This window comes from Symsagittifera roscoffensis, chromosome 9 (assembly GCF_963678635.1).
Source record: "Symsagittifera roscoffensis chromosome 9, txSymRosc1.1, whole genome shotgun sequence".
NCBI lineage: Eukaryota > Metazoa > Xenacoelomorpha > Acoela > Convolutidae > Symsagittifera > Symsagittifera roscoffensis.
The window spans coordinates 27,524,742-27,550,986 of NC_087070.1; the positions used below are offsets into that span (position 1 = coordinate 27,524,742).

A 26,245-nucleotide genomic window follows, 5' to 3' on the forward strand; every position below is an offset into this window, starting at 1 on the left:
TCAACAGGTAAAGTTTTTATTCCGCTTGAAATCTAAAAATTAAATTCCACTTTCAAACCTAGAAATTTTTCACGTTTTTTCGTACCATTTGCACGTTCTTATTTGGAGAGTGCTATTTACGTCACTTTCAGCCAATGGATTTCAACAGAACTCAAGAAGTGAATATATACCTAGGTATATTCATAAATGCATCAATATGTATGAATGCGCATCTGTAGTTATAAGAGGATTTTAAGACTTTTTCCTGAAAAAAAAATAGTCACCAAGACTTATATAAGAGTCTTCACTACGTTCATTACTCTTAAAAACAAATTTAAAAAATAAAATACACCCGAATACAAAGTTCCTATACATTTTCAATGGTCGGAACAAAAAGCGGAATTTAAAACCTTGAAAAAATCTGGTGAACTATTTCAAAACTTCCAGCAGAGCGCTGCGTTGAACTCCCAAAATTGTTTGCTCTTTGCTTGTTTACTATAATATCATCATATGAAATACAATTAGTTACCTGCATCGTAGACTTCGTAATGATGGAGGCTCTGGGCACCTAAACAAACAGAAAAAATTCGTTGAGAAAGAAATTCACGCAATTATTGACATGCTACAGTAGTATTGGCTTAAGCATGTTTAATAAGCTCTCGCAGGCAGGCGCGGAACTAGGAATTTCTAGAGGGGGGGGGGGGGGGGCAAAAAATTTAGGTCGACCAAAAAATCGCGTATTTTCGGCGCGCGCTCCCCCTTCAAAATCAGTATATATTGGCGCCAAAGGCGCCTTTGGAAAAATTTTAAGGGCAGTCATCCAAAAATGGATATCTCAAAATAGTACAAAAGGGGGACTGCTCCACCCTAAATCCCCCCTAAATCCGCTACTGCTCGCAGGTATTTTAGTGTTTACAGTAAATAGTAGGTAGATATTTATCAAAAAGTTTAAGTATTCATGTTGTCCAAAAGTGTATATGTGTCAGCTCCACTGTTCTGGCCGCCATGAATCTCACTACCAACCTGATATTTGTTTGGGCTGGTCCAGCTCGTTGTACAAATGTTCGGGTGATCTGGGGGGAGGGGTGGGTTGATATCTGTTGGGGTTAGTCGCAAATTTACAGCCGGGCGGGTTGCTCTGAGATTGGTAGGGTTGGTAATCAGGTGGCGATGAGTTAGGGTGATAAACTATTCCTAAGTGGGTTGGTGGGTCGCGGTGGTCCCCCTGATTGCATGTATATGGTGTGGCTGTGCAACTGTTAGAAGGGTGGGGTTCATTGTTTTGTGAGGAAGGGTGAGAGGGGCCATGATGCGAGTGGGGGTTGTTATTGCACTGTGGCATGGACTGGCACTCCTCATAGCAGTCTCCGCACTGGTATACGCCCTCGTTTGGGTTCTAAAACAGCAGGTTAGAATGTTAAATCTATCTAATTAATTAGTGTGGCAAAATAACAAACCTGAACTGTTTTCTAATATCTGTAAAACGCAAGAACACATAAATTATACTCACTTAAGTAGAGGATAGCTTCAAATTTCAACTGGAGTGTTAACATCTGATTTTTATCGAATCTTGACTTCAGGGGCGGATTTAAGGGGGGGGGGGGGGGGGGTGGGGCGGACGCATTTTTTTTTCTTCATGGATTCGACACCCTGCCGACCTAAGGGGTCCCCCTTTTCTACTATCTTGAGATATCCATTTTTGGCAGTCAGGCCCTAAAATTTTTCTAAAGGTGCCTTTGGCGCCAAAATATACTAACTTTCAGGGGGGAGCGCGCGCCAAAAAACGCAATCTTTTTGTTTAAAATTTTCCAAAAAGAACCTGAAAACGCTTTTTTTTTCGCCTGTTTTTTCAAAATTTGGCCAAAGCAGGGACATTTTAGTGCTTTGGGGGAGCTCGAAAAATCAATTTGGTCGACCTAAAAAAGGTCGACAAAATTTTTGAATTTTTTTTTTGAAAAACCGCCCCCCTCGAGAAAATCCTAGATCCGCCCCTGCTTGATTTTATTGGTTATGATGTTTTTTAAGTAGCATTTCTTTTAAAAAATGGAAATCGCTAAAACTAGTTTCCCTCCAATTTAAAAATCCTTGTAAAATATTTTGAAACGTCTATATTATGATTTCATTTCTTTAACTACTTGAGAAAAACATTTTTAGATACGTTTACCTTTTGTCCTGCGATGTTCACAACAAGTGGCTGGTAACATTCTGGTTGGGCGGCGTAGTTGGAACTATTCCCATTCTTCATACTCATTGGCATCGTATTCATGGCCATAGTCCCACCCATGAAGTGATTCATCTCCATTCCTTGTGAAGTGGCCATGGTCGGTTGTGGACATAGAGTGCCCGAAGGTCCCGGGCCCATGTATGAGCCATTCATCAGGGTCAAATTTCTCTGGGCACTGGCAGGTAAAATGACTTGCCACTGACCACCCGCGTACTCACTCGGAGGCTGCAGTGACTGTTCTAGCTTCACATTTACACTTTTGTAATGACCTTTTTTATTTCTTCTCCAGATAAGTACCGAAATTATGGCCAAAGCTATCCACACTATGGCACCAGCAATAGCTAGCACCCATGGATGGGCCACAATCCAGGAAGTACCATCAGTAGTACCGCCGCCGGCTTTCGGGGCTACAAGAGGCGAGAAAACTCCAACACCCGCTTTTGTCCTGGCAGCGATTGAAACTCGGAAATCGTTCTGTTGTTCGACTATAGTGAACGTGCACTGAGTCTCGCTGGTGTTCAGAGTCTGCAGAGGCGTGTCGGAGTCGCCGAAATAAAGAGCGACGCTGTATCCTAGAGCAAAAAGCGCATTTCATATCAGAAACTACAAAAAGAAATTTCCTCTTTTTATTTTCTACTTTTCGCTTTTCCATGATTTCAAAGCTTTGAGTAGGTTTTTTGATAGCTCTGTAAATTTTTTTATGAAAATCAGACTGCGAAAAAAGAATATCCGTGGGATGACTCACCAACAACATGCCCTTCGCGCTGTCTCTTTGGCTCAGACCACGTGACCAAATATCTGCCACCTGACATCAGTTTCAAAATGATATTATCTACTACATCTCGTGGCGTGCCTTCGGGAGTTGTGAAGAAAATAGGAGCCGAATCCAGTCCAGGCACCGACTCGTAGTAAGGTTGTATCGATGCCATGTAAGAAGACCAGGGGTCAAGGCTAGTCACAAGCATCGCTCTAGCATAGGGGTCATTAACCTCTATGACCTTGTAGTTCTGAGGCTGGAAGTTGTTGCCTCCATCGTGCTCGGCGTACTTGATTGTGAATCCCTGGACAAAGTATGAGTTGTGGAGGACATTCCACTGGATCCACGCACTAGTCGAGTTCACTGCAGTTCCTTCGAGTGCCTCCACTTCCACCAATTCTATCTGTGGCTTGATGTCATCTGGTCGGATTCCAGTCATAGCAGCGTCTGTATTGCGTTCTAAATAAGGAGTGCAGAAGTAGATTTAGAAGAGGCACCCCTCACGGATTCGACCCCCTTACCATTCTTTTGTGTCCCTCCTTTGCTACTATTTTACGACATCCATTTTCGATCGATTGACCCCAAATCTGTTCTAAAGGTACTTTCGGCGCCAGGACGTACTAAATTTTAGGTGAGAAAACGAGCAAAAAACACGCAATTTTTTAGGTCATTTTGGACTACTTTTCTCGAAAATTTGCTTAGCGCAAAAATTTTAGGGCAAAATAGGAACTTTATAAACTGTTGGGAGACCTCGGAAAATCACTTCTCGAAGAAATTTTAGTTCCGCTTCTGTAACAATTCTTACGGTGTTTATTAGATATATAACATCATCATTCAATTCCAATTTAGTTGAACTTTTCCAAATCCAATTGATCACTTGATTTGTTTTTGCTTGAGTTGATGCAATTTTGTTACACTTTTTTTTCGTATAACTTTAAGCTTTGTCACTATTTTAGGTCACCCTCAGAAACTTTAAATAATTTTTGCATAAATTACTTACAAGTAGAATAAATGCTAAATAATTCTATTAAATGTTCAGATCTGTTTTTTTTCTATCAAAATGAAAATGAAAGCAATATGCTCAGTAGCTTAATTTTAAAATAACAACCATAGCAACTTTTTTCCAACTTACCAACTGTTCGAATTCGGCTTGAAACTGGACTGGGCAGTCCGAACCCCAGATTGTTCACTCCTCTAACTAGAAACTCATAGTCTTCATGCGCGGCTAGCTGGCCGATCATCAATTTTGGCGACACTGCTCTATCACCAACAGTGTGCCAAGCGAACACATGTGTTTCGTAGCTGTACATTTCCACCGCATACTCCGGACTCTGGTTCTCACCAGGGTACCAAACTAAGGTGACGGAATCCTGTGTGACATGGGTGATGATCGGCTTTCCCACTGGCATAGGAAGTTTTTTGGGACTGGGAGATTCTTTCAGGCCGTCTTCTGAAAGAGGAAAGTTAACAAACATCAGACATATGATCCAACAAAACTTGCTGTTGGAGAACTTTGGTGGAATGGCATTTTATAAGGTCAGTATTCAGGATTTGAGCTTTGAAAAAAAACCTCCAAACTCTGATATTGTTTAATTTTGAGTAGCTTTTTAGGCTAGTTTTTTTTTCATTTCAGCGCGCATCTCTGGAGTTTCAAACGTTAAACTTCAAAGGAACAGAGTCACTAAACCAACTATACTTTCGTAATGAAGATACCCGCTTACAAACGTCGGAATGAAAACTATGTTAATCCAAAATGAGGAGGATTTAGTTTCTACACGATATAGTTGAGTGAGTGTGTCTGATTGCTGCGGTAGACCAACTGAATTTTTTCTCGCTCAAAACTGTGGGGGAAGGCCTGGGAACAGCAGGTATGTGCGTTTCAGGGTCTGTGTGTGTGTGTGTGTGTGTGTGTGTGTGTGTGTGTGTGTGTGTCTGTTTGTGTGTGTGTGGGGAGGGGGATGGGGGGTGTTGTCTTACTTTTGACTGTGATGACGGCGTATCTCTCGGTGGTGCCTTGACTAGTGGATGCTATGCACTTGTACATGCCACTGTCCTCGTGTCTCACATCACTCACTACCAGCGCCCCATTGTTCTCCGTGTTGATCCTAACACGACACCAAACCTCATTATTCACATAGTAGACAGTAAACATAAGTACATATAATAGATAAATTAAACAACACGTGATTGGAAAAATTCACAATTAAGTGAGACTACACAAAACCATTGAAACTTCCAAAGATATAGTTTTAGTTTACGTATAAATAATTGCAAAAACTTCTGTCATTTAGAAACTTCTTTCGACATTAACACAGTAAGTAACTATCACTCACTATTTTCTAAAAGAACTATTTTTTCTGAATCGCATGAATTCGTTCAACCATATAGTTCGACATCAACAGCACAACTCGTAGTCGTTTTTGATATGCGTTTTTCGCAAACGTTCATTACGAATCATACAAAACACAGATTCAGGTATGTGCTTTACCAAGTTCGTGTTTACTGAAGCAAAGCAAAAGCAGCCAATTTATTTTTTCACCCATATTCTCTCATGAATATAGGCTGATGGCATTTTGAAAGGTGATTTCAAGACAAGTCCAGTTTTGTGACCCATTCTTGAAAAACATGGTTTCAAAAAAGCAGAAGTAGTCTTAGTATCTATCTAGGGATTCAAATCAAATTTGTAAGCATAAAAACTTCAAACTTAGTTTCAGCTCACTTAGAAATGTTAAGAAAGTCGTATTCAGCATTTGATTTTAAATTTAGAAGTTAAGTAAGAAAGAATAAGTTATTAAAAGTGTACTAGAAAACTCTCTATGGGTTATGTGTCATTTGGTTCCGTGGGTTCAATTTACCTTTGATTAATTTCAAAATGCCTGCTGAAAATGAAAACACAACCTGTTCACACATTTTTACAGTCTGGCCAAAATTGATTCAAACCACATTTGGAGAGGGAAAATCAGTTCCCCAAACAACCCTCTAAAACTATCTTTGGAGTTTGGGGATTTGTGCTTATCAAATGTCAAAACAGGGTTTTAACTAGCGACTAATGCACTAATAAAACGCAATCTGAATGAAAATAAAAATCGGATTTGGAGAGATTCCGGGTGTATTAAGGACCAAGAGGCGAGCCACTGATAAAAAATGATAGCGCACCAGTTGTAAGAGGATACCCTTTGAGTTAGTTTTATCCCAAGCTTAGCATAATAGTCACAACGGAACTAAATCAAGGGAATAGATAGTCATTGTTTTCATAGATTGGTTACTTCTGTCAAAATTCATAGCTGGAAACTATAAATTAGGGCTGTCCCATTGTTTTTAACAGGTGTTCAGTTAAGTTGCAACAGTTTTTTAATTTTCTGTATAAAAAGTAACATAAAACAAACAACGTTCAAAATATCAGTTCAAAAGGTGGTCTCTCAGCTAAAAAAACTATTTTTTTTTCATCAGCCAAACGAGGAAAATGATTCTTAATCGTGACGCCTTGTCGAAATTGTTCTTCCCTTCTCATACTCGACAAACTTTTTCCTCGCTTGGTTTTGATTATAAACCGTTTCAATACACCAGGCATTTTAACGAGCAGCATCAACGCAAAGTTGCTGACAAAAAATGCAAATAAGCTCGACTCTAATGCTGAATTTATGTACGAAATGTGCAATGACGCTGTTAGTAAGCGGGCTTTTAAGTTTTAACTACCTAAAAAAATTCCTCATTTAAAATTTACCAAAAAACTGTAGAAGCTCATTTTACAATTTTCTTTTGATTAATATTTAATAAAATCGTTCTTGTTAGCAAACTCTGACTTAGACTACCAGCTTAGAAAACAGTTTTTAAATCATTTTGAATTTCCGGTAGTACAAAAAATTAACACACGAAAAAATTGCATTTAAACCCAAATTGTGAAAATAAGAGCACGCTTTCCACCATTTCCACTTTGGACTTGGAGAGTGAATTTTGACTTCCTCTTGGTAAGGAAACAGAAAAATGAGCTTAAAAATGTAACTGGAAATCAAATGAGAGTCTACAAAATTTATGTTTCCCTCTAAGAACAAAAAAAATGTTGACCTAAAATTGTATAGCTTATGAACGTCTACTGCGTTTTAGTGATGCAATTTTTCAGAAAATGACTGATCTTAGAAAAAGTAATTTAGTATTTACATCCTTGCCTTGAAAAAATACAAGTGCAAAGAATAAAACTGAATTAGTTTTACAAAGAAGTAAGCTAAAGATAAGACTGTCGTTTCTTCAACGCATTTGACCACGTCTTATTTTCTTTCCTTTTTTGTGAATATTAGGCTATTGAGAGTAGTGAGACAGACAGTGTGCGCGTAGTTATTTTGTTCACTGAAAACAGAGAAGAACTGTTTTTGGGTGTATTTTAGTTTTTTACAACTTTTTGATCCAAGCATTGAAAATGGGAAGGAACTTTGTCTTCGGATGTTTTAGTTTATTTGTTTGTTCTCCACGCAATACCGAAAATCCCGTATCATCGGAATAGGTTGATAACGCATTACCAAAAATCACGTATCATCGGAATAGGTTGATAACGCATTACCAAAAATCACGTATCATCGGAATAGGTTGATAACGCATTACCAAAAATCACGTATCATCGGAATAGGTTGATAACGCATTACCAAAAATCACGTATCATCGGAATAGGTTGATAACGCATTACCAAAAATCACGTATCATCGGAATAGGTTGATAACGCATTACCAAAAATCACGTATCATCGGAATAGGTTGATAACGCATTACCAAAAATCACGTATCATCGGAATAGGTTGATAACGCATTACCAAAAATCACGTATCATCGGAATAGGTTGATAACGCATTACCAAAAATCACGTATCATCGGAATAGGTTGATAACGCATTACCAAAAATCACGTATCATCGGAATAGGTTGATAACGCATTACCAAAAATCCCGTATCATCGGAATAGGTTGATAACGCATTACCAAAAATCACGTATCATCGGAATAGGTTGATAACGCATTACCAAAAATCACGTATCATCGGAATAGGTTGATAACGCATTACCAAAAATCACGTATCATCGGAATAGGTTGATAACGCATTACCAAAAATCACGTATCATCGGAATAGGTTGATAACGCATTACCAAAAATCACGTATCATCGGAATAGGTTGATAACGCATTACCAAAAATCACGTATCATCGGAATAGGTTGATAACGCATTACCAAAAATCCCGTATCATCGGAATAGGTTGATAACGCATTACCAAAAATCACGTATCATCGGAATAGGTTGATAACGCATTACCAAAAATCACGTATCATCGGAATAGGTTGATAACGCATTACCAAAAATCACGTATCATCGGAATAGGTTGATAACGCATTACCAAAAATCACGTATCATCGGAATAGGTTGATAACGCATTACCAAAAATCACGTATCATCGGAATAGGTTGATAACGCATTACCAAAAATCACGTATCATCGGAATAGGTTGATAACGCATTACCAAAAATCCCGTATCATCGGAATAGGTTGATAACGCATTACCAAAAATCACGTATCATCGGAATAGGTTGATAACGCATTACCAAAAATCACGTATCATCGGAATAGGTTGATAACGCATTACCAAAAATCCCGTATCATCGGAATAGGTTGATAACGCATTACCAAAAATCACGTATCATCGGAATAGGTTGATAACGCATTACCAAAAATCACGTATCATCGGAATAGGTTGATAACGCATTACCAAAAATCACGTATCATCGGAATAGGTTGATAACGCATTACCAAAAATCACGTATCATCGGAATAGGTTGATAACGCATTACCAAAAATCACGTATCATCGGAATAGGTTGATAACGCATTACCAAAAATCACGTATCATCGGAATAGGTTGATAACGCATTACCAAAAATCCCGTATCATCGGAATAGGTTGATAACGCATTACCAAAAATCACGTATCATCGGAATAGGTTGATAACACATTACCAAAAATCACGTATCATCGGAATAGGTTGATAACGCATTACCAAAAATCACGTATCATCGGAATAGGTTGATAACGCATTACCAAAAATCACGTATCATCGGAATAGGTTGATAACGCATTACCAAAAATCACGTATCATCGGAATAGGTTGATAACGCATTACCAAAAATCACGTATCATCGGAATAGGTTGATAACGCATTACCAAAAATCACGTATCATCGGAATAGGTTGATAACGCATTACCAAAAATCCCGTATCATCGGAATAGGTTGATAACGCATTACCAAAAATCACGTATCATCGGAATAGGTTGATAACGCATTACCAAAAATCACGTATCATCGGAATAGGTTGATAACGCATTACCAAAAATCACGTATCATCGGAATAGGTTGATAACGCATTACCAAAAATCACGTATCATCGGAATAGGTTGATAACGCATTACCAAAAATCACGTATCATCGGAATAGGTTGATAACGCATTACCAAAAATCACGTATCATCGGAATAGGTTGATAACGCATTACCAAAAATCACGTATCATCGGAATAGGTTGATAACGCATTACCAAAAATCACGTATCATCGGAATAGGTTGATAACGCATTACCAAAAATCCCGTATCATCGGAATAGGTTGATAACGCATTACCAAAAATCACGTATCATCGGAATAGGTTGATAACGCATTACCAAAAATCACGTATCATCGGAATAGGTTGATAACGCATTACCAAAAATCACGTATCATCGGAATAGGTTGATAACGCATTACCAAAAATCACGTATCATCGGAATAGGTTGATAACGCATTACCAAAAATCCCGTATCATCGGAATAGGTTGATAACGCATTACCAAAAATCACGTATCATCGGAATAGGTTGATAACGCATTACCAAAAATCACGTATCATCGGAATAGGTTGATAACGCATTACCAAAAATCACGTATCATCGGAATAGGTTGATAACGCATTACCAAAAATCCCGTATCATCGGAATAGGTTGATAACGCATTACCAAAAATCACGTATCATCGGAATAGGTTGATAACGCATTACCAAAAATCACGTATCATCGGAATAGGTTGATAACGCATTACCAAAAATCACGTATCATCGGAATAGGTTGATAACGCATTACCAAAAATCACGTATCATCGGAATAGGTTGATAACGCATTACCAAAAATCACGTATCATCGGAATAGGTTGATAACGCATTACCAAAAATCCCGTATCATCGGAATAGGTTGATAACGCATTACCAAAAATCACGTATCATCGGAATAGGTTGATAACGCATTACCAAAAATCACGTATCATCGGAATAGGTTGATAACGCATTACCAAAAATCACGTATCATCGGAATAGGTTGATAACGCATTACCAAAAATCACGTATCATCGGAATAGGTTGATAACGCATTACCAAAAATCCCGTATCATCGGAATAGGTTGATAACGCATTACCAAAAATCACGTATCATCGGAATAGGTTGATAACGCATTACCAAAAATCACGTATCATCGGAATAGGTTGATAACGCATTACCAAAAATCACGTATCATCGGAATAGGTTGATAACGCATTACCAAAAATCCCGTATCATCGGAATAGGTTGATAACGCATTACCAAAAATCACGTATCATCGGAATAGGTTGATAACGCATTACCAAAAATCACGTATCATCGGAATAGGTTGATAACGCATTACCAAAAATCACGTATCATCGGAATAGGTTGATAACGCATTACCAAAAATCACGTATCATCGGAATAGGTTGATAACGCATTACCAAAAATCACGTATCATCGATAATATATACCAGTATAGTTCTTTCAGTTTTGATTCGAATATTTAAAAGTCTGGGTCAAGAAAGTTTTTGATTTTAGTCTAAATTTGAGCAAAACCCTTTGTAGTCGGTTTTTAATAGGTCCTTTTCTTATAATTCAAGTTAAGCCATGAAAACTTAGCTCCCAGTAAAATTTAGCGCTCTACCTAAATGTCTTTTAAAGTGTTCTACTGCGCTTTTTGCAGGGCAACTGTCTTTCCTTCTTTTTCTACTTTCAAGTTTTTTTCGACGCAAAATCAAATACTTAACTTATAATCGAGTAGATCGATTGATAGATCAAATGCAATCCCTTTCAGTCGTGATTCGAATGAGTTTAAGAAACTTCAGAAAATTTTTCTCAGTGTCAAGAAAAACCGGCTTTTAATTGTTGTTCTTTTATCTAACTTCGAGTGACTAAAGCAGCAAGCGAGCAGGCTTCTAAACTGAGGATAGTTTTATTTAAATGTGAAAGCTTTGTTTTAGTACGGAAATTTGCTAAAGCCTGCTTGGGAATACTTTTTTTAAAATAAAAAAGTCGGCAAAAAATATGGAACAATTTTGGTAAACTTCATTTGAGCTTTTTGTTTTTATTCATTTGTGGATAAAAACTGTTAACGAATATGTTTAATTGTTCTGAGAATTGAAAAAATGTGGAGGAACTTTGTATTCGGGTCTGTTTCAGTTTTTTTATTTTATATTCTTTTTGTTTTCTAGGCAAAATCAGGAACCACAAATAATCATCGGAATGGGTCGATTGATATATCATATTAAAGCGCGTTCAGTCGTTATTCGAAGGACATTAAAATTTTTCTAATTTTTTCCCCCGTTTTGAGAAAAAACTGGTTTAAAATTTTTCAGTCTTAGTCCAATTTCGAGCGAGTAATTTGATCGTGTAACGTTCGTTATAAGGTGTATATAAATATTGGCCCTTTAAGCTGTTAGAAACTTTTTTTTACTAAAAAAAAACCGGTTTTGGAAGCTTCATTACGCGTTTTCTTGGCCATTAAAATTTGCATACAAATTTAAAACTTTTAATGCAGAAAATTAGGAAAAAGTTTCGAAATTTCTTCTTTTTTTTTTCCATTATTTATTTAATTATTGACGATAGTTTTAGTATTCATGCCTAATTGACTAACGTTCCACGCGTTAGTATAGATCTATCATGATACCACGCAGAAGATACGACGCTAATTTGAAGATTAAAAAAATGTTTTTTTTTTGTAGATTTGTACGAATGTGGTCGGAACTTTCTGAGCTACTTGCGCAGCAACGGGTTATCCTTGTTTACTACTACTATCAAATATGCCAAAGTTATAAGCGTTTTTATCAGATCCTCTCATCGCGCTACGTACATAAAACGCCTCAGTCTGAAAAAAAAAACAGAAACTGTTTTTTTTCTTATTGTTGTCGGAACTTTCCGTGCTACTTGCACATCAACCGGCTATCATTTTTACCTGTTGTCTCTAGTTCTGGTGTTGCCTATAGCATTCCAAGCCTCGTTCACGAATCGCCAGGTTATGGTGACTGCACTCTCACTACTAGCAGCACACGGCAGTCGCAGTCTGCCCCCCACCTGCATAGAGTGGTTGAAGGGTGCTATGGTTATAATGGGAGGACGCAGGTTCGAGTGGCCTGAACAAATAAATCAACTTCATTACGGGTAAACAGAGCAAATCAATTATGCTTTGCGTATGTTGTCCAATACCACTACTCACTGATGAAATATACAGCAACGAAATCTTACCAGGGCAGTTCAATTTCAATGAATTTGCCTTCTGCCACGAAAAATATTCATAAAAAACTTCAAAGGTATTCTTTTTAAGCCATGAAATATTCGATACATCATGCTTGGAAATTCACCTGAAACTGCCGTTTATATTTGTATCAAAGGAAGCATTGGAAAGTACCAGCGCTACTTCTTGTGCATATGACGGCATTCCAATTCCTCCAGGAATGGTTATAGATTACATGTCAGTTTGAATGGTGTAAAAGTACTTCCATAATCTCAGACTAACGTGCAAAAATGACGGCATTTTTGATCACAAAGTATGGGTTTTAATCACGTCTGTGTTTTTTAGTTGACAGTGGTTTACCACGCGAACGAAATATGAATGAACTAAGATAAACAAAATTGGGCATTTTTTCTTTTTTTTATATGGATGGTAGTATGATTTGCATAAATTTCATTTCCCGGGAAAATCGGAGAAAATTTAATAAAATCTGTAATGAAAAAGAGCTCTTAGCCCCGACCTTTGTTCAGAAAAGTGCGAACAAGTAATAACCAGGCAATAAAATTGGTTTTGTTCCTTAGACCATTTCCTGCATAATACTGTGTAATGAGCTGACCTTTAACTACTTGACCTCATTGGCACCAAAAATAACTCAACAACATTTGCCCAATTTTACTGTATACACTTTCTCAAGTGAATAATTTGGATAAAACTGTTTCAAATCCTTTGAAAAAAATATACAAAAAATGACAGTTATTAAAATCATTGTCTCGGAAATGACAGCTTGTTTGGAAAAGCGCGTCTAAGGGTTTTCAGTTGCTTTTAGTTCGTCAGTCAATTTTGATAGATACCGGAAGGAGCATTCGAAAGTAGCATTCGGAAGGAGTCAATCAAAAATTTTGCTCATGAAAACTTCGTAAAATGGTTGAAAACGAAATCAATAATTAATTTGTTCAATGAACTATTGAAGCAAAATTGAAATTCACGTTCTGAAATTCTCCGTTTCATAAACTGTTACTTAATATGCAGACATTGGTTAATTTAGACGGGTTTTTATTATAGCGAAAGTAAATGTTGCTTCCCATTTTTTCCCTTGGGAGGGAAATTTAAGATGCGTGAGGGTGAAATCAGGTAACCTTTATGCGCCCAAATGCGACTCAAAAGTAACATATGTGATAGAATTGTGATTCATACGCTACGATGACTTTCTCAAAATTGTCTGGATCAAATTAGTGGAAAGGAAATCTTTGTTTACAGTTTAATCTAATTGCAAAAAGTAACATCTGCTTTTTTCATTTTTAAAAGCTTATATTAAATTCAGAAATTAGATAAAAACAAGTCAAATTCTGATATGAAAAATTGACGAACAGCTGCAGTTGGATTTGAATCCAGATTTATGGTGAATAAAACTCGATTATCTAGTTCCTGAATTCAGAAAAAGTATTAGTTTTCTTAACTAATTATGGGTTATCTAGATTTGTGTGTGAAGACAAAGTTTCTTTGAAATGGGTATATGCAGCCAAACATCGTAGCAAAAATTGGTAAAAATGATGAGTGAGAACAAAAATAAGACATGTATGTAATAGTTGCCCGAAGGAGTGTGGACAGTACGATAATAATTTAGGAGAGCTTACTTCTGACTTCGACGAATATCGTTTCGTCTATCTGTTGTGCATTGGCAGTTGGCTGCAGTGCTTTGCAGATGTAGTACCCCCTGTCGTCTGCAGTGACGTTTCTCAAGATCAGAGTCCCATTCTGCAACACCTCTTTGTTTTCCAATGTCTCCCCTTGAAAAATGAGGTCCTGAAATATAATTAATCAACCTTTCGCAAAAGTTAATCATAACTGCCACATTCATTGCTTGAATAACGTACAGTTTAACTGATGTAGAAACATTAAATACACTAATTAGAAACGCATCAGGAAACCATCAATAGTCAAACTTCAAAAAAATTAACAGAGAACTTTGTTCAAAGTTAAGAAAAGTCACTTGAAAAGACATTTCAGCAAATGCAAACAAAAACAGAAATGGCCATTAAGAAAAAAAAACATTTGCTGCAGGCTGTTTAGGACACATTTTCGTATGAATGACCCTTATTCATCTGTTGGCATTGGCCGTAGGTAACAAGTGGAAAGACTTGACAAGTTGTTGTGAGGGAAACATCACAAAAACAAAAGCAGCGGCAGAAAAGAACGCATTAGTGACTGATAGAATATTTCCTTTTTCTAATTTTCCTCCCTTTTCCAAAAAACAATGAGTAAATCAAGAAAAAATCCAATTCTGTTTTTTTTGTTGTGGGGGCGACAGCAGTCTGTGGTTGACAAACAAAAAGAGATTTGTATTGACTTCCAATTGAACTTGGCAACAAAAGATGAGCTGCAATCTCCGAGGCAGAAAACAGATGCATTCTCAGCTATATCACCTTCATTCTCCATTCTAGCAAATTCCATTGATTAACGTCGCACTTCCTTATCTGATAGATTCTAACGCTCGCAGTATTTTAAGTGAACTTTCTTTTGATCATACTGCTTCTTCAAATAAATGAATTTTGCAAACTTTCTGCACCAAACTCAAACTGCAAGAAATGGCTTAAGGTTAAAGCAAAGTAGATATTTTTTACTTTTCGATCAACTTTTTCCAAGCCACGTTTTTCTGAGACTTATTATCCAAAATATGATACTGATACTAAACTAGGTGTTCGGTTACTTGATACATTGGAGTGGTGAATGAATTGTACTAACAGATGGTCGTTCCTTCCTCTCCCACACAATAGTGACTCCGTGCTCGTGGCCGACTGTGCTGCTGACCAAACAGGGTATATGCACTGAGTGCCCAATGAGTGCCACTGTGTCCACTGGCTTAGTGGCAAACTCCAGAATTGCTGAAATAATTAATCTTTTAGGTCACATTATTCTTTTATCAATCAAGTCTTTGGCTGGTATGTGAGTTTTGTTTGAATCATTTTACCTCGAAAATATATTTTTTGCCTTGTCGCTACTTTTCCATAATTAAAACAAGGATAATTAAAACAAATAAACAAAACTTTTTAGACCGATGATGATCTGTATTGATCGAAAGTGCTTTTAAATTTATTTAACTAAAATATTCAAGCCTTGAATCTAAAATTCATGGCTTATTCACTGCAAATTTGCGACTATCTTTCTATAGAAAGACTTCTTGCTCCTCGCTTTACACGCCCAAAACTTTGAAAGAAAAATAAAAAATTACGAACCGGTTTTTCTCGACACGAAAAAATGTTGGAAACTTTAAATTGTTTACGTCACGCCTGAAAGAGCTTTAATATGATATATCACTCGAACCAGTCCGATGATTTTTTGTTGTACCGGATTTTGCGTGGAAAACAAAAAAAAAGAAAAACAAGGAACGCCGGTTACCATAGTCTTAAAAATTATAAAAAGTTTTTTCAAGAGAATAGTTTTTATAAATTAATTTCAATTTTTCTGCGTGGGGCGATGAAAAGATCTGAACGAAAAATTAGAAGTTAGGCATATTCGACAGTCATAGTAAAACAGGCCAAATGGAAAATAGTTTTTGTGGAATGATGACTAGAAAACGAAAAAAAATCGTTAAAAAAACTCAAAAATTTTCAAAATGTTTCAAATATTTTTGCTTAAGTTGTTTTGTTTTTTAAGTTTTTGATTCCCAAATTGGCGCTAAAAACTCAAAAACTAACGTAACTCAAGTAAAACTAAGGTTTTGGAAATTTTTAAATGTTTTTAAATCACGGCTGAAAGGGCTATAATATGATATATCACTCGACCCATTCCAATGATTTTTTGTGCTACCTGATTTTGCGTGGAAAACAAAAAGAACAAGACTGCTCGTATCAATGCGAAGCCCTGAATGTTCCGACTGCTTTTTAAGGTTTATGAAGCAGTAGTAACATAAAAAAATTTAAATGTAATAAAATAAAATGAAAAAAAAAATTTTTTTTTTAGATTTGAATTTTTTTTATGAAATCATCACCCCCACACGCCATATAAAGTACAAAAGAATAGATTTCGCTCATTGTAACAAATCAATTATGGCAAATAAGCTTCTTTCAACCAATTTGGAACAATTTCTAAGACGGATTAAATCTCCGCTTACGCGTTAATAGCGCGAAATATATCGCGCGTTAATTGTCCCAAATTGGCCAAAATGGCAATGTTTAAACCCCCATAACTTTACGAAAAATAATCACAGGTGAAATATCTTTTCAAGTTTGAGCTCAGGACAGCAATACCATTTGAATGATATAAAAAAACTCCGTCAAAAATGGCTAGTTAAAAAGTCGAAATTTGTCTGAAGAAAAAAAAACCCACCCCGAGCACAAATATTCCGTTACTTTCGTATCGAAAGTCGGAACAAAAACTAAAACATACCCGTATACGAGTTTACTCCACATTTTTCAAATGTTCAGATCAAAAAACAAAAACCCAACTACAAAGTTTGCAATAGTTGGAATAATAAATTTTAATTTTTTTTCACTCTTAGAAGAAACGACCAAAAATTTCCATGAAGATCTTGAGCACCTTGTAAAGAATGAACAAGATTTGTTCCAGAGAAGACAACATAGATTAGCAGTTACATGATATCCAAATTGCCAAGCTACTTCTTCAAATAACGGTATACCAAGATGTCCATAAAAACAAGTAAAAGCATGTTTCTTAGTTTACCGGCAGAAGAGAAGACAAGTTAATAAGAAAAACAGCTCTGCTGGAACGGGCAACAAATAGCCCTTAAAACATGGAAAATACCTAATGAGCGTCTAAAATTGTCAACCAGGGGTCGTAAAATTTAGTAAATAATTATTACAATCTCTGCTTGATTTCATAAGTATGGCAACTAAACATTATAAATAACCCGCGGTGGTGTTTATGAATAGTTAGAAACACAGAGAAAACTTTCAAAAACGTTCAAAGTTTGGACACGTTATCAGTTTTATGGGGCGACTGATTTCGTGTCATAATTGACCGCGAGGCTCACTCAAAAAGATCAACATTTTAAAAAATAACCTTTGAACACCAATATATTGAATACGGACAGCCCTTTCTACTTTTTGTTTGCTCTCAAATTATTTCTCGCAAAAACCAAATTAAATCATTGAGGGCAATTAGGAATAAAAGCTTTCATAGATATTTCAAATGAAGTGATCATGAAAATTTTATTGACTTTGAAGCAAAGAAAAGGCAACGTGAAGAGATTTAGCTGCTCTGAGGTCCATTGTTCTGTCTGTGTCTTTTATTTCATACTCGATTCCCTTGAGAAATGAGATAGAGCAACCTTAGTTCTTCAGAGAAGGAAAAATAACAGCATTAAATTGTGTCTTCTCTTGTTTTTCCTGCCATTTATTCAATTAGACATTCGCGCTTTACTAACGACGATACACACCCCTTCCCCCTCCCCCTCCCCCTCCCCAGAACTCTTCATTTGCCTGAAAATGCTTGAGCTGGATTGAGATTTAGTTAGTACGTCCAGGTCACAACCCGAAACTTTCCATGAATTAACCAACAATTGACTTGTGACTTAATCAGGGAAAAATAAAAAGAACAATGCTTATTCCAAACACAATAGGTTTCAAACAAAGCTGCTTTGAAATCGAGCATTGAATCCTCGACTGCGTTTGAAAAGAAGATTTTAACCTCAAAATGAATAGCTTGAATTTGCATAATATGCTTTCAAATTAAATTGACTCCTGGGTTTCATTTAGAGTCAGTCGGCAAATAAATTGCCAAAAAGCCGGTAATCTTTGAGATTACGAAACAAAAGACAGTGATTAGAAATACCAAATACAGCTGAGACGACCTTACTATGAAATGACAGATACAAAAAGTCTATGATTACTCAAGTATTTAGCCGCAATTTATGATCGCTCGGCGACTGAACTTTGTTTCATGCGTTGTTTGGTCTATGATGCGCATTCTAAACCAAACTTGGGGTCAGTGCAAATTGAACTCTCATAACAAAACCGTTGACAGAATAAGCAAGAAGGCTTAAGAAGTTGCTGCTCAAGCAACTTCAATGATCTAGATAAATTATTTCACTGTCAAGTGCCACAATCAGGTATGGACTGCGGCAAATTCGTAGCAGTGTCTCTGAGCTGTCCTTTTCCATCCGGGACCTAGTCAAACGACAACTCAGGGTCTTCTTAGTTTCCCTAAACCCCAAAAGAAAAGATCAGACACAGCAGTTAAAAGAATCGGTGGTTCATAAACATGTCATATTTTAAATTTAACTTCGAGTTTTTTAAATCGGAGCTGTATATGCCTATATGTCGCCAATTTTTGCCATAAAACTCATAAACCAGAGCGCCATTGTGTATTGAATAACCAGTATTACAATCGCACGCTCGTCAATTTCGTTTGATATTTTCATTTTTTCTCTCATAACTTCAAATTAAAGATGCTATTATAGTTTACAGACTAGTGGGCTTCAGCTGTTCATACCCCGTTGCTATAAACAAAAGAGACCGTCCCTAAACCAGTTGTCTCGGAAGCACTAAACAAGAATAAAATGAGAGATAAAGGCTTCAAATGCCTACTTGAATCATTTTTATACGACTCGTAAGCTCCGATCAGCTGTCGGCAACAATAAACTAACGCATCTCAGGTGATTTAAAAAAGATTCGATTCAGCTTGTTTGATAATTTATTCATAATTTATTACAGACTAGTTGCTCGAATATCTCCTGAGCTGATAAGTATTTTTCCCTTTACTGCAGTGTTACGTAACTTTTTGTAATTTTTCTTGCAATGGTGAATTTTTTGTTCCGACTTTCGGAGAAAGTGCAATATATTCATGCTTGGTGTGGTTTTTTTATTCAGTCGATTTTCGACTTGTTAACTAAAAGTTTTTGACAGAATTTTTTTATACCATCTGCAAGATATTCTTTTCCTAAGCTCAAATTTCACCTATGATCATTTTTCACAAGTTTGAAAACGGGCTTTTGAAAACTACTAATTTGGCCAATTCGGGATTTTTTAAGTGCGATATATTGCGCATTTATAACAGGAGCAAGAAGCAAATTATTGCATTCCGAATTGAATTGAGGCCAGTAATTTAATCCTATTATCACAAGACCAGACGGTAACAACATCCTTAGTATTTTACATAACGTTACATAACTTTCTTTTCTCAATTTTTTTTGTCAATCATTGAACCAAAAAAACTTGTCAACTGGCCGCAAGTGCAGTCGGAACATTCAGGGCTGTGCCCTGATATACGAGCAGTCTTGTTATTCCAACTTTCCTAACAAACGTAACGGAAAATTTGTGCTCGGGGTATTTTTTTTCTTCAGACAAATTTCGACTTTTTAACTAGCTTTTTTTTGACAGATTTTTTTTATCATTCAAAATGTATTGTTGTCTTGAGCTTAAATTTAAAAAGATACTTCACCCGTGATCATTTTTCATAAAGTTGTGCGGGTTTAAAGATTGCCATTTTGGCCAACATGGGACAATTAACTCGCGATATATTTCGCGCTATTAACGCGTTAGCGGAGATTTCATCCGTCTTAGAAATTGTTCCAAATTGGTTGAAAGAAGTTTATTTTCGTAATTGATTTGTTAATAGGATTTGTTACACTTTGTACTTCATATGGCTTGTGGTGGATGATTTTAACAAAAAAATCTCAAATATAGAAAAAAAAATTATTTTGATTTATTACATTTCATTTTTTCATGTTATTACTGTTTTATAGACTTTAAAAGGTAGTCAGAACATTCAGAGCTTCACCCTGATACGAGCAGTCTTGTACCTTCTCACTTTGAAGTGCCATTTGTTTCAGTTTCTTGTTGCAGCTAAAAAAGCAAACATCGGGAAAATGGATTACATGCATTTTTTAAAGTTGACTGTGACGAACAATTTTGTTATAAACCACTAGGTCAGTATGATATAAATTGCGCATTTTAATAACAAAGCAATCATTTTTAAATACTCTTTCATCTGCGAGGAATAGAAAAGAAAAGATTAAAAATTTATAATTTTCCTTTCTTTTTAATCCGAAATGAAATGCAAAAATCAACATGGGCCATCTGCGCTCTTTCAGTGCAAAACTGGAAAATAAATTGCAGATATAAAAAATTCAGGCTGACTCCATCTATAATTTAAAGATACTATAGTAAAATATGTAGCAAAAATAAGGAATTTCGCATCTACTTATAGCTTGAAAACCCGTAATCTGATATCTTTTTGGTCATATCAGGGAATTCGAACATCTTCAATTTCAAAAGCAGGAAAAGTTAATCATTAAATCGGGTACTCAGAAATTACACGAGGGCAAAAAGGGCAAGGGTACCTCAACAACCCCGGAGCTCAGATTAGTTTTACAAAATCGTTGTCTTTGCTTCACTCAAGAACAACTTCAAACTAAACAGATCAATGAGTGTCGATCAATCTAATGCTATAGTTGATCCCGTAACATTATTTTTCAACAGTAAATTTATCTCTCTCCTTCATCTAAAATTAAATGTCAGTCGTACTCTCTTCGGATTAGGGCACATATCAATTCTGGAGGATAGAGTAAGATCACAAAGCATAACACCAGTGACCGGTTGCTGAACAAATAGCATAGAATGTTCCGACCATATTCATAAAAAAAACATGAAAAAAAAACATTTTTTTTTCTGAATTTTTGTTTTTAAGAGAGGTGGGATCAGGAGAATTAAAAATAAGCTTGGAACGCTATTTGTTAGACATAATAGGGAACAGTTAACTTCAATATGTTTTCATTGCCAATGAAGCGCTAAAAAAATACTCAAAAATTCTTTTTAGAGTAACTTGCTTAAAAAAGCTACAAAATTGATGTTTGTAATGTATTTATTTAATGTGGTCATAAGCGTCTATAATACTAGAGCAGCAACCGGCTAAATTTGTTCGCTGCTCTAAATTTGTCTAGAAAGCAAAATTCTCACGACGATAAACATGGTTTTTCTCCTCAACTCTGAAAGGGCTGACAGCATAGGACAGACCCAGTCCCGCGTGTGCAGAACCAGTCTCATTTAAACGTGTGCACTCCATCAAAAAAAAACTTGATCGACGCGATTAGATGTGGAACGCATTCAAATTTTGATACAAAAACACTATCATTGCAATAGTTAGTGATTGTGCAGAGGTGGTCAGTGAGATTAGATTATTACCAGCAACAGGACAAGGATGAGGGAAGTGAGTACGTATGGCTAACTGTTAATATGTATTGAGATGACTAACTGGGCACTTGTAGTTTGATCACTACTCTGTTCTCCCCGTACTCATTGTGACACTGACACATGTACTCGCCCTGGTCACTGCTCTGCACATGTCCAATCGCCAGTCTGTTGTCAGTCTGCATAGCCCTATGCCAAAATACAAAATACATACTCTCTCAGTCAACGTCGCCATTATGTCAAATTATAAAACACACTTTGCAGAAATCGTGACACGAGAGGGTAATTTAGCATTAAAGTACCACCATGTCTGTAGCTTCTTAACTATTAAATAATTAAAGCTCTGCTAAGATATAAGACAAAATCAGGCTATTGACTTCACCTTATAAATATTATGGCTTTAAATCTACAGCACAAAAAAAAACATCTTTAACAGTTCAGTTCTCAGGGAAAATATGGTAGTGCGATGCATTCGCGGTGGTGTGGGTGCAAAGATCATTCAATGTTGCCGCTTCCCATTTTTTATTGAATTCAAAAAAGGATAGACTTGAAATTGAATTGCGCAATTTGAACGACAGAAGCCAAAAAGGCGCCTTACTTTTCTAGACACGGAGTCTAATTCAATTGATGTCAAGGGGGTTCTTTTTTATCTTCCATTATAATAACGGCACAATAAATCTTTCAAAGCATGAAAAATAGCGGTGCATTAAACACATTGTTTAATGATATTCAGAATCTTGTTTGAGAGCAATTTTGAAAGAGGTGATTTTCGGTACACATATTTATGACGATTGTAGACAAGATGGCGTACTAAAACCATTTATTTGCAAAAAAAAAGAATTGTAAGATGCCTTTTAAACACTTGTGGATGTAAAATAGCAAGACCAAAGAGGCCAATGAATGATTTTTATCATTTCATTTTACAAAATGATTTAGCAATTTTTGCAATCCAATTTGAACCATAAACTATTACGAGCATGTGTTGCTTAAAATATGAACTTAATTTGGCATAATAACAAAGCCCTTACAACCGCTTTTGGCTTGAAAGTGGGGTCGGTCGGACTGTTTTTTGTGCTAAGCTTTTGCAGCATGGGCGTAACGATTAGCATGTGTGCCTATTAGCATGCGTTAATTGCTTTAACTGGGTGCGCTTTCAGCCGAAAAACAAATAAGCCTAAAATTTCAAATCATTTCGAAAACCACTTGATGGCCAAATTTGAATAAAAAAAACGTGAAATTGCAAATCGTCAAACCACAGTCTTTTACATGGGTCTGCTAATGGACACACATGCTAGTAGGCCAAATGATTTTGTTGTGAAAACATTTTCAAATTTTTTTGACGGCTCATATTACATAGCAAAACCACAAATTTATGAAATTTCTTTCAAAAATCCAAACAGTGGAATCACGGAGTTGCTTACGTTCACGTGGGAAAAAAAATAATATGAGAACATAGCAGAACTTAGAAACGGATCTACTTAGCAATCTCTCCCCCTAATTTACTATATTTATTTATAGGGGTGGAGATTGCTAAGTTGATCCTTAAAAACATCTATGAAAAGGGTCCAGCAAACACCTATAACCCGGATCGAGGTGCTCGATTTATATTTCGATTTTCTCGACAAAATCGGTATGTTTCGACCGTCTCAACCACATATTGCGACTTTCTCGATCTAACAAAAAAAGTGTTAGACTTTGATCCACCCAGCTCAGATATGTTTCGACTTTCTCGGCCAAAATTCGATATCTTTTGACATTATCGACATTTTTCTAAAGTTTTTTGTTCGGCTGCGCATAGATGTTTCGACTTTGGTGTGTTTTAAAACGGGCCCAGTGAACCTGGTTGGCTTTGATGCGTTGGTTACCTGGTGGCTGGTATTTCAGTGCCGCCTACTCTGCTCCAGTAGCAGGACACTCTGGGCTGTCCAATCATGGGACAACTCAACACCACACTCTGCGAAACGAACCCAGTCTGCACCATCACCCCATTCATGTCCACCCGAGGGGGGTCTAAACAAACGCAACACACAACAATACACATTCTCCAGGCGTTCATTCATTCTATATAATAGGCCAAAATTTGGTACACTTATGATACTTATCTATGGAAGAATGAATAAATCTAACAGAAAGATGGGGCAGACCTTAAGAAAATATTATGGACAAAAATTTGCCTGCGCTACTTTTACTGTGTTAACTAATCATAAAAACAGCAGAATCATTTTTCCATATATGCCTTTTTTATGGTGCCCAACTATCATACCTAGACCAAAAAAAATTAGTTTCGACATGCTGGCTGCTGAGACTCCTATATAAATCATTGCTGTGCTTGAAAACACCTGAACAACATGTCAATTTTGTCAAAATGTTCTTTTTTCTCTTCAATGAAAAAATCGAAAACATTCAAGTAAAAACAAGCACATGTAACCAAATGCCTTGCAAAAATATAGCACATTGATATAAATTGAAGTGCCGAGTAATAAAAATATAATTATTAGCTTCTCTACATAAAACAGCGGCATATCCTCTAAAAGTCTCTAATTATAAAATAAAAATCTCTTCGTAATTGCAGGTATTGCCGAGTTAATTATAGTCCGACTGTTGAGTAATTGTACAGGTAGTTGATTGCCATATTCACTCTCGATCCATTTGCTTATTACAATAGACCAATTAGCATAAAAATAGCAGACTTATTGTAGTTGTCGTCGTCCAAAATGCATTCAGAGTCAAGATACGAGTTGAATTTTAAATACATTCTTTGATAAGCTACTTGTTTTTCGGAGAACGAATTCTTGAACGGGTTCAACTGCTTACAATTTCTGAATGAATAAAAGTGAACATTTTTTCTTGAGAAGTGAGTATTTTTTGATGAAAAAAGACTTCTTAAAATATCAACTTCCAACAGCAGGCATTTTTTTATTTGAGAATTCAGAAGAAACGTAGCATTCAGCTTATTTCAACTTCAATAGTTTTTCTAGGGTTCTTAATGAGCTGCCGGAAATTTGCGTTCCAGTTCCAAGTTGGAACTTTTTATTGAACTTCAGAAGAAAATATCTAGGAAAAGAATCTTGAGTTTCAACTGAGATCTATAAATTTAATGACATGAAAGCGAATTTTCAGTCTAAAATAGAAGCCGGAATCGATCGACAGAAGCTTTGAAGTATCTCCCTAATTTGATGCAATCAATTATTAGGCTCTACTTCTAAAACCCAAGAGAGATCCGACATTCCTCAATTGAAATAGTCTGGGTTTCATTTCTCAGGCTTTGAATAAATGAATACATTAGAATTAAGAGTGTCCGATCCAAGGAATTACCATGTTATTGTTTGATAGATACCCTAATGAATATTTGAAATATCTTCAGATGCGAAGAATGCATTCTTTGATTACCCAATCTGAGAATTTTGAGTAAATATATTCATGAATCATGCTTAGTTTGTTTCCATTTATTAAGTAAGGACCAATTTCTAAAGTTGAGCAAACCATTTTTTTTCCGGAAAAGCTCCTTTAAAGTTTCTGTTTGATGTACTTACAGACGACTTTAATGAACCCATTTGAACTGTTGAAGTTGTCGGAGCCGGGCTTAGAAGCCACGCAAAAGTAGGAGCCCTCGTCTCTCGGCTCCACATTCCTTATCTGCAGTCCGAACTGATCCGAACTTATTCTGGAGTCTGCCGACACATCTATCTGTACTCCGTTGTGGAACCACCTAGTAGTGCTCCCTCCTCGTTGAAAGGAAGTTTTCAGCTGACAGGACAGAGTCGCAATCTCACCCCACAGAACTGTTTTGTCTTCTGGCACTTTGACAAAGTTTTCATTGGCTGAAACAAAGGAATCAAAATGAAAATGAAAACATTATAAGTAATTATCAGGAATAGTAACTTTCGACATCTTTTAGCTTATTTTCGGCTCCAATATTGGCTGAAAAATTGAGTTTTTGGCAACAAAAGAAAACTTTTCGGCAATTGTCAGTTTTGCGCTAGATTAAATCTAAAATATGCTTTTCCAACATCAGTTTGGTTAACTTTCTCCTCTTAAATATGGGGATGGCCCAAAGTATAGTTACAAGATGAAGTCATGTAGGGCAAAAACCTTCGCCTGAAAAACAACATAAAACTAGCCTAGATTTCAAGGCAACCATAGAGGCAACACTACAGCTAGTAATTTTCATTTGAAACTGAAAGGGTCCTTCCTAGGCATTTTTGTTTCCAAATTTGGGCAATCTTTGTTTTCGGGACGAACTGGAGTACTTTCGCCACTTTTCGGCTGAGCCGTAAATTAAGATTCCTGGAAATTATGCTATCATGATCAAGAAGTAAATTTTGTTTGAAACTTTTGAACTTATATGAGTCACCCAGTTCAGTTCAATGTTTACAAAAACTCCCAAAAGGTTACTATTTTTTAAAAACTTAGCAAAAAAATTAACTTGATAGAACAAAATGGTAGAACAAACATTTAAAATTGGAATCACATATCGAGTTAGGAGGGCAAAATTGACCATTTCTTAATAAATTGGCGTTTCCTATTACCCCTAACTGGCACGTTAAATATGCAGCTTGACCTGGTACAAATGAGCAGG

The 26,245-nt window shown here is 36.3% G+C and overlaps 1 protein-coding gene across 4 annotated transcripts in view; it reads right to left on the bottom strand.

Moving 5' to 3' along the window:
* Positions 1–26,245, bottom strand: part of LOC134854900 (roundabout homolog 2-like) — a 66,960-nt gene that overhangs the window by 2,876 nt on the left and 37,839 nt on the right. For 2 of the 4 annotated variants that reach the window (XM_063871263.1, XM_063871264.1), the window contains exons 4-16: positions 25,200–25,487; positions 23,532–23,676; positions 21,731–21,855; positions 15,263–15,402; positions 14,155–14,323; positions 12,245–12,422; positions 5,816–5,839; positions 4,938–5,065; positions 4,093–4,410; positions 2,949–3,419; positions 2,144–2,775; positions 1,003–1,375; positions 509–547 (exon numbers count right to left, since the gene is read on the bottom strand). In XM_063871263.1, coding sequence (XP_063727333.1) covers positions 509–547; positions 1,003–1,375; positions 2,144–2,775; positions 2,949–3,419; positions 4,093–4,410; positions 4,938–5,065; positions 5,816–5,839; positions 12,245–12,422; positions 14,155–14,323; positions 15,263–15,402; positions 21,731–21,855; positions 23,532–23,676; positions 25,200–25,487 — 3,030 coding nt within the window. Of the gene's footprint in view, positions 1–508; positions 548–1,002; positions 1,376–1,436; positions 1,456–2,143; positions 2,776–2,948; positions 3,420–4,092; positions 4,411–4,937; positions 5,066–5,815; positions 5,840–12,244; positions 12,423–14,154; positions 14,324–15,262; positions 15,403–21,730; positions 21,856–23,531; positions 23,677–25,199; positions 25,488–26,245 lie in introns of those variants that run through there. The other 2 variants (XM_063871266.1, XM_063871265.1) reach the window with 2 other exon arrangements.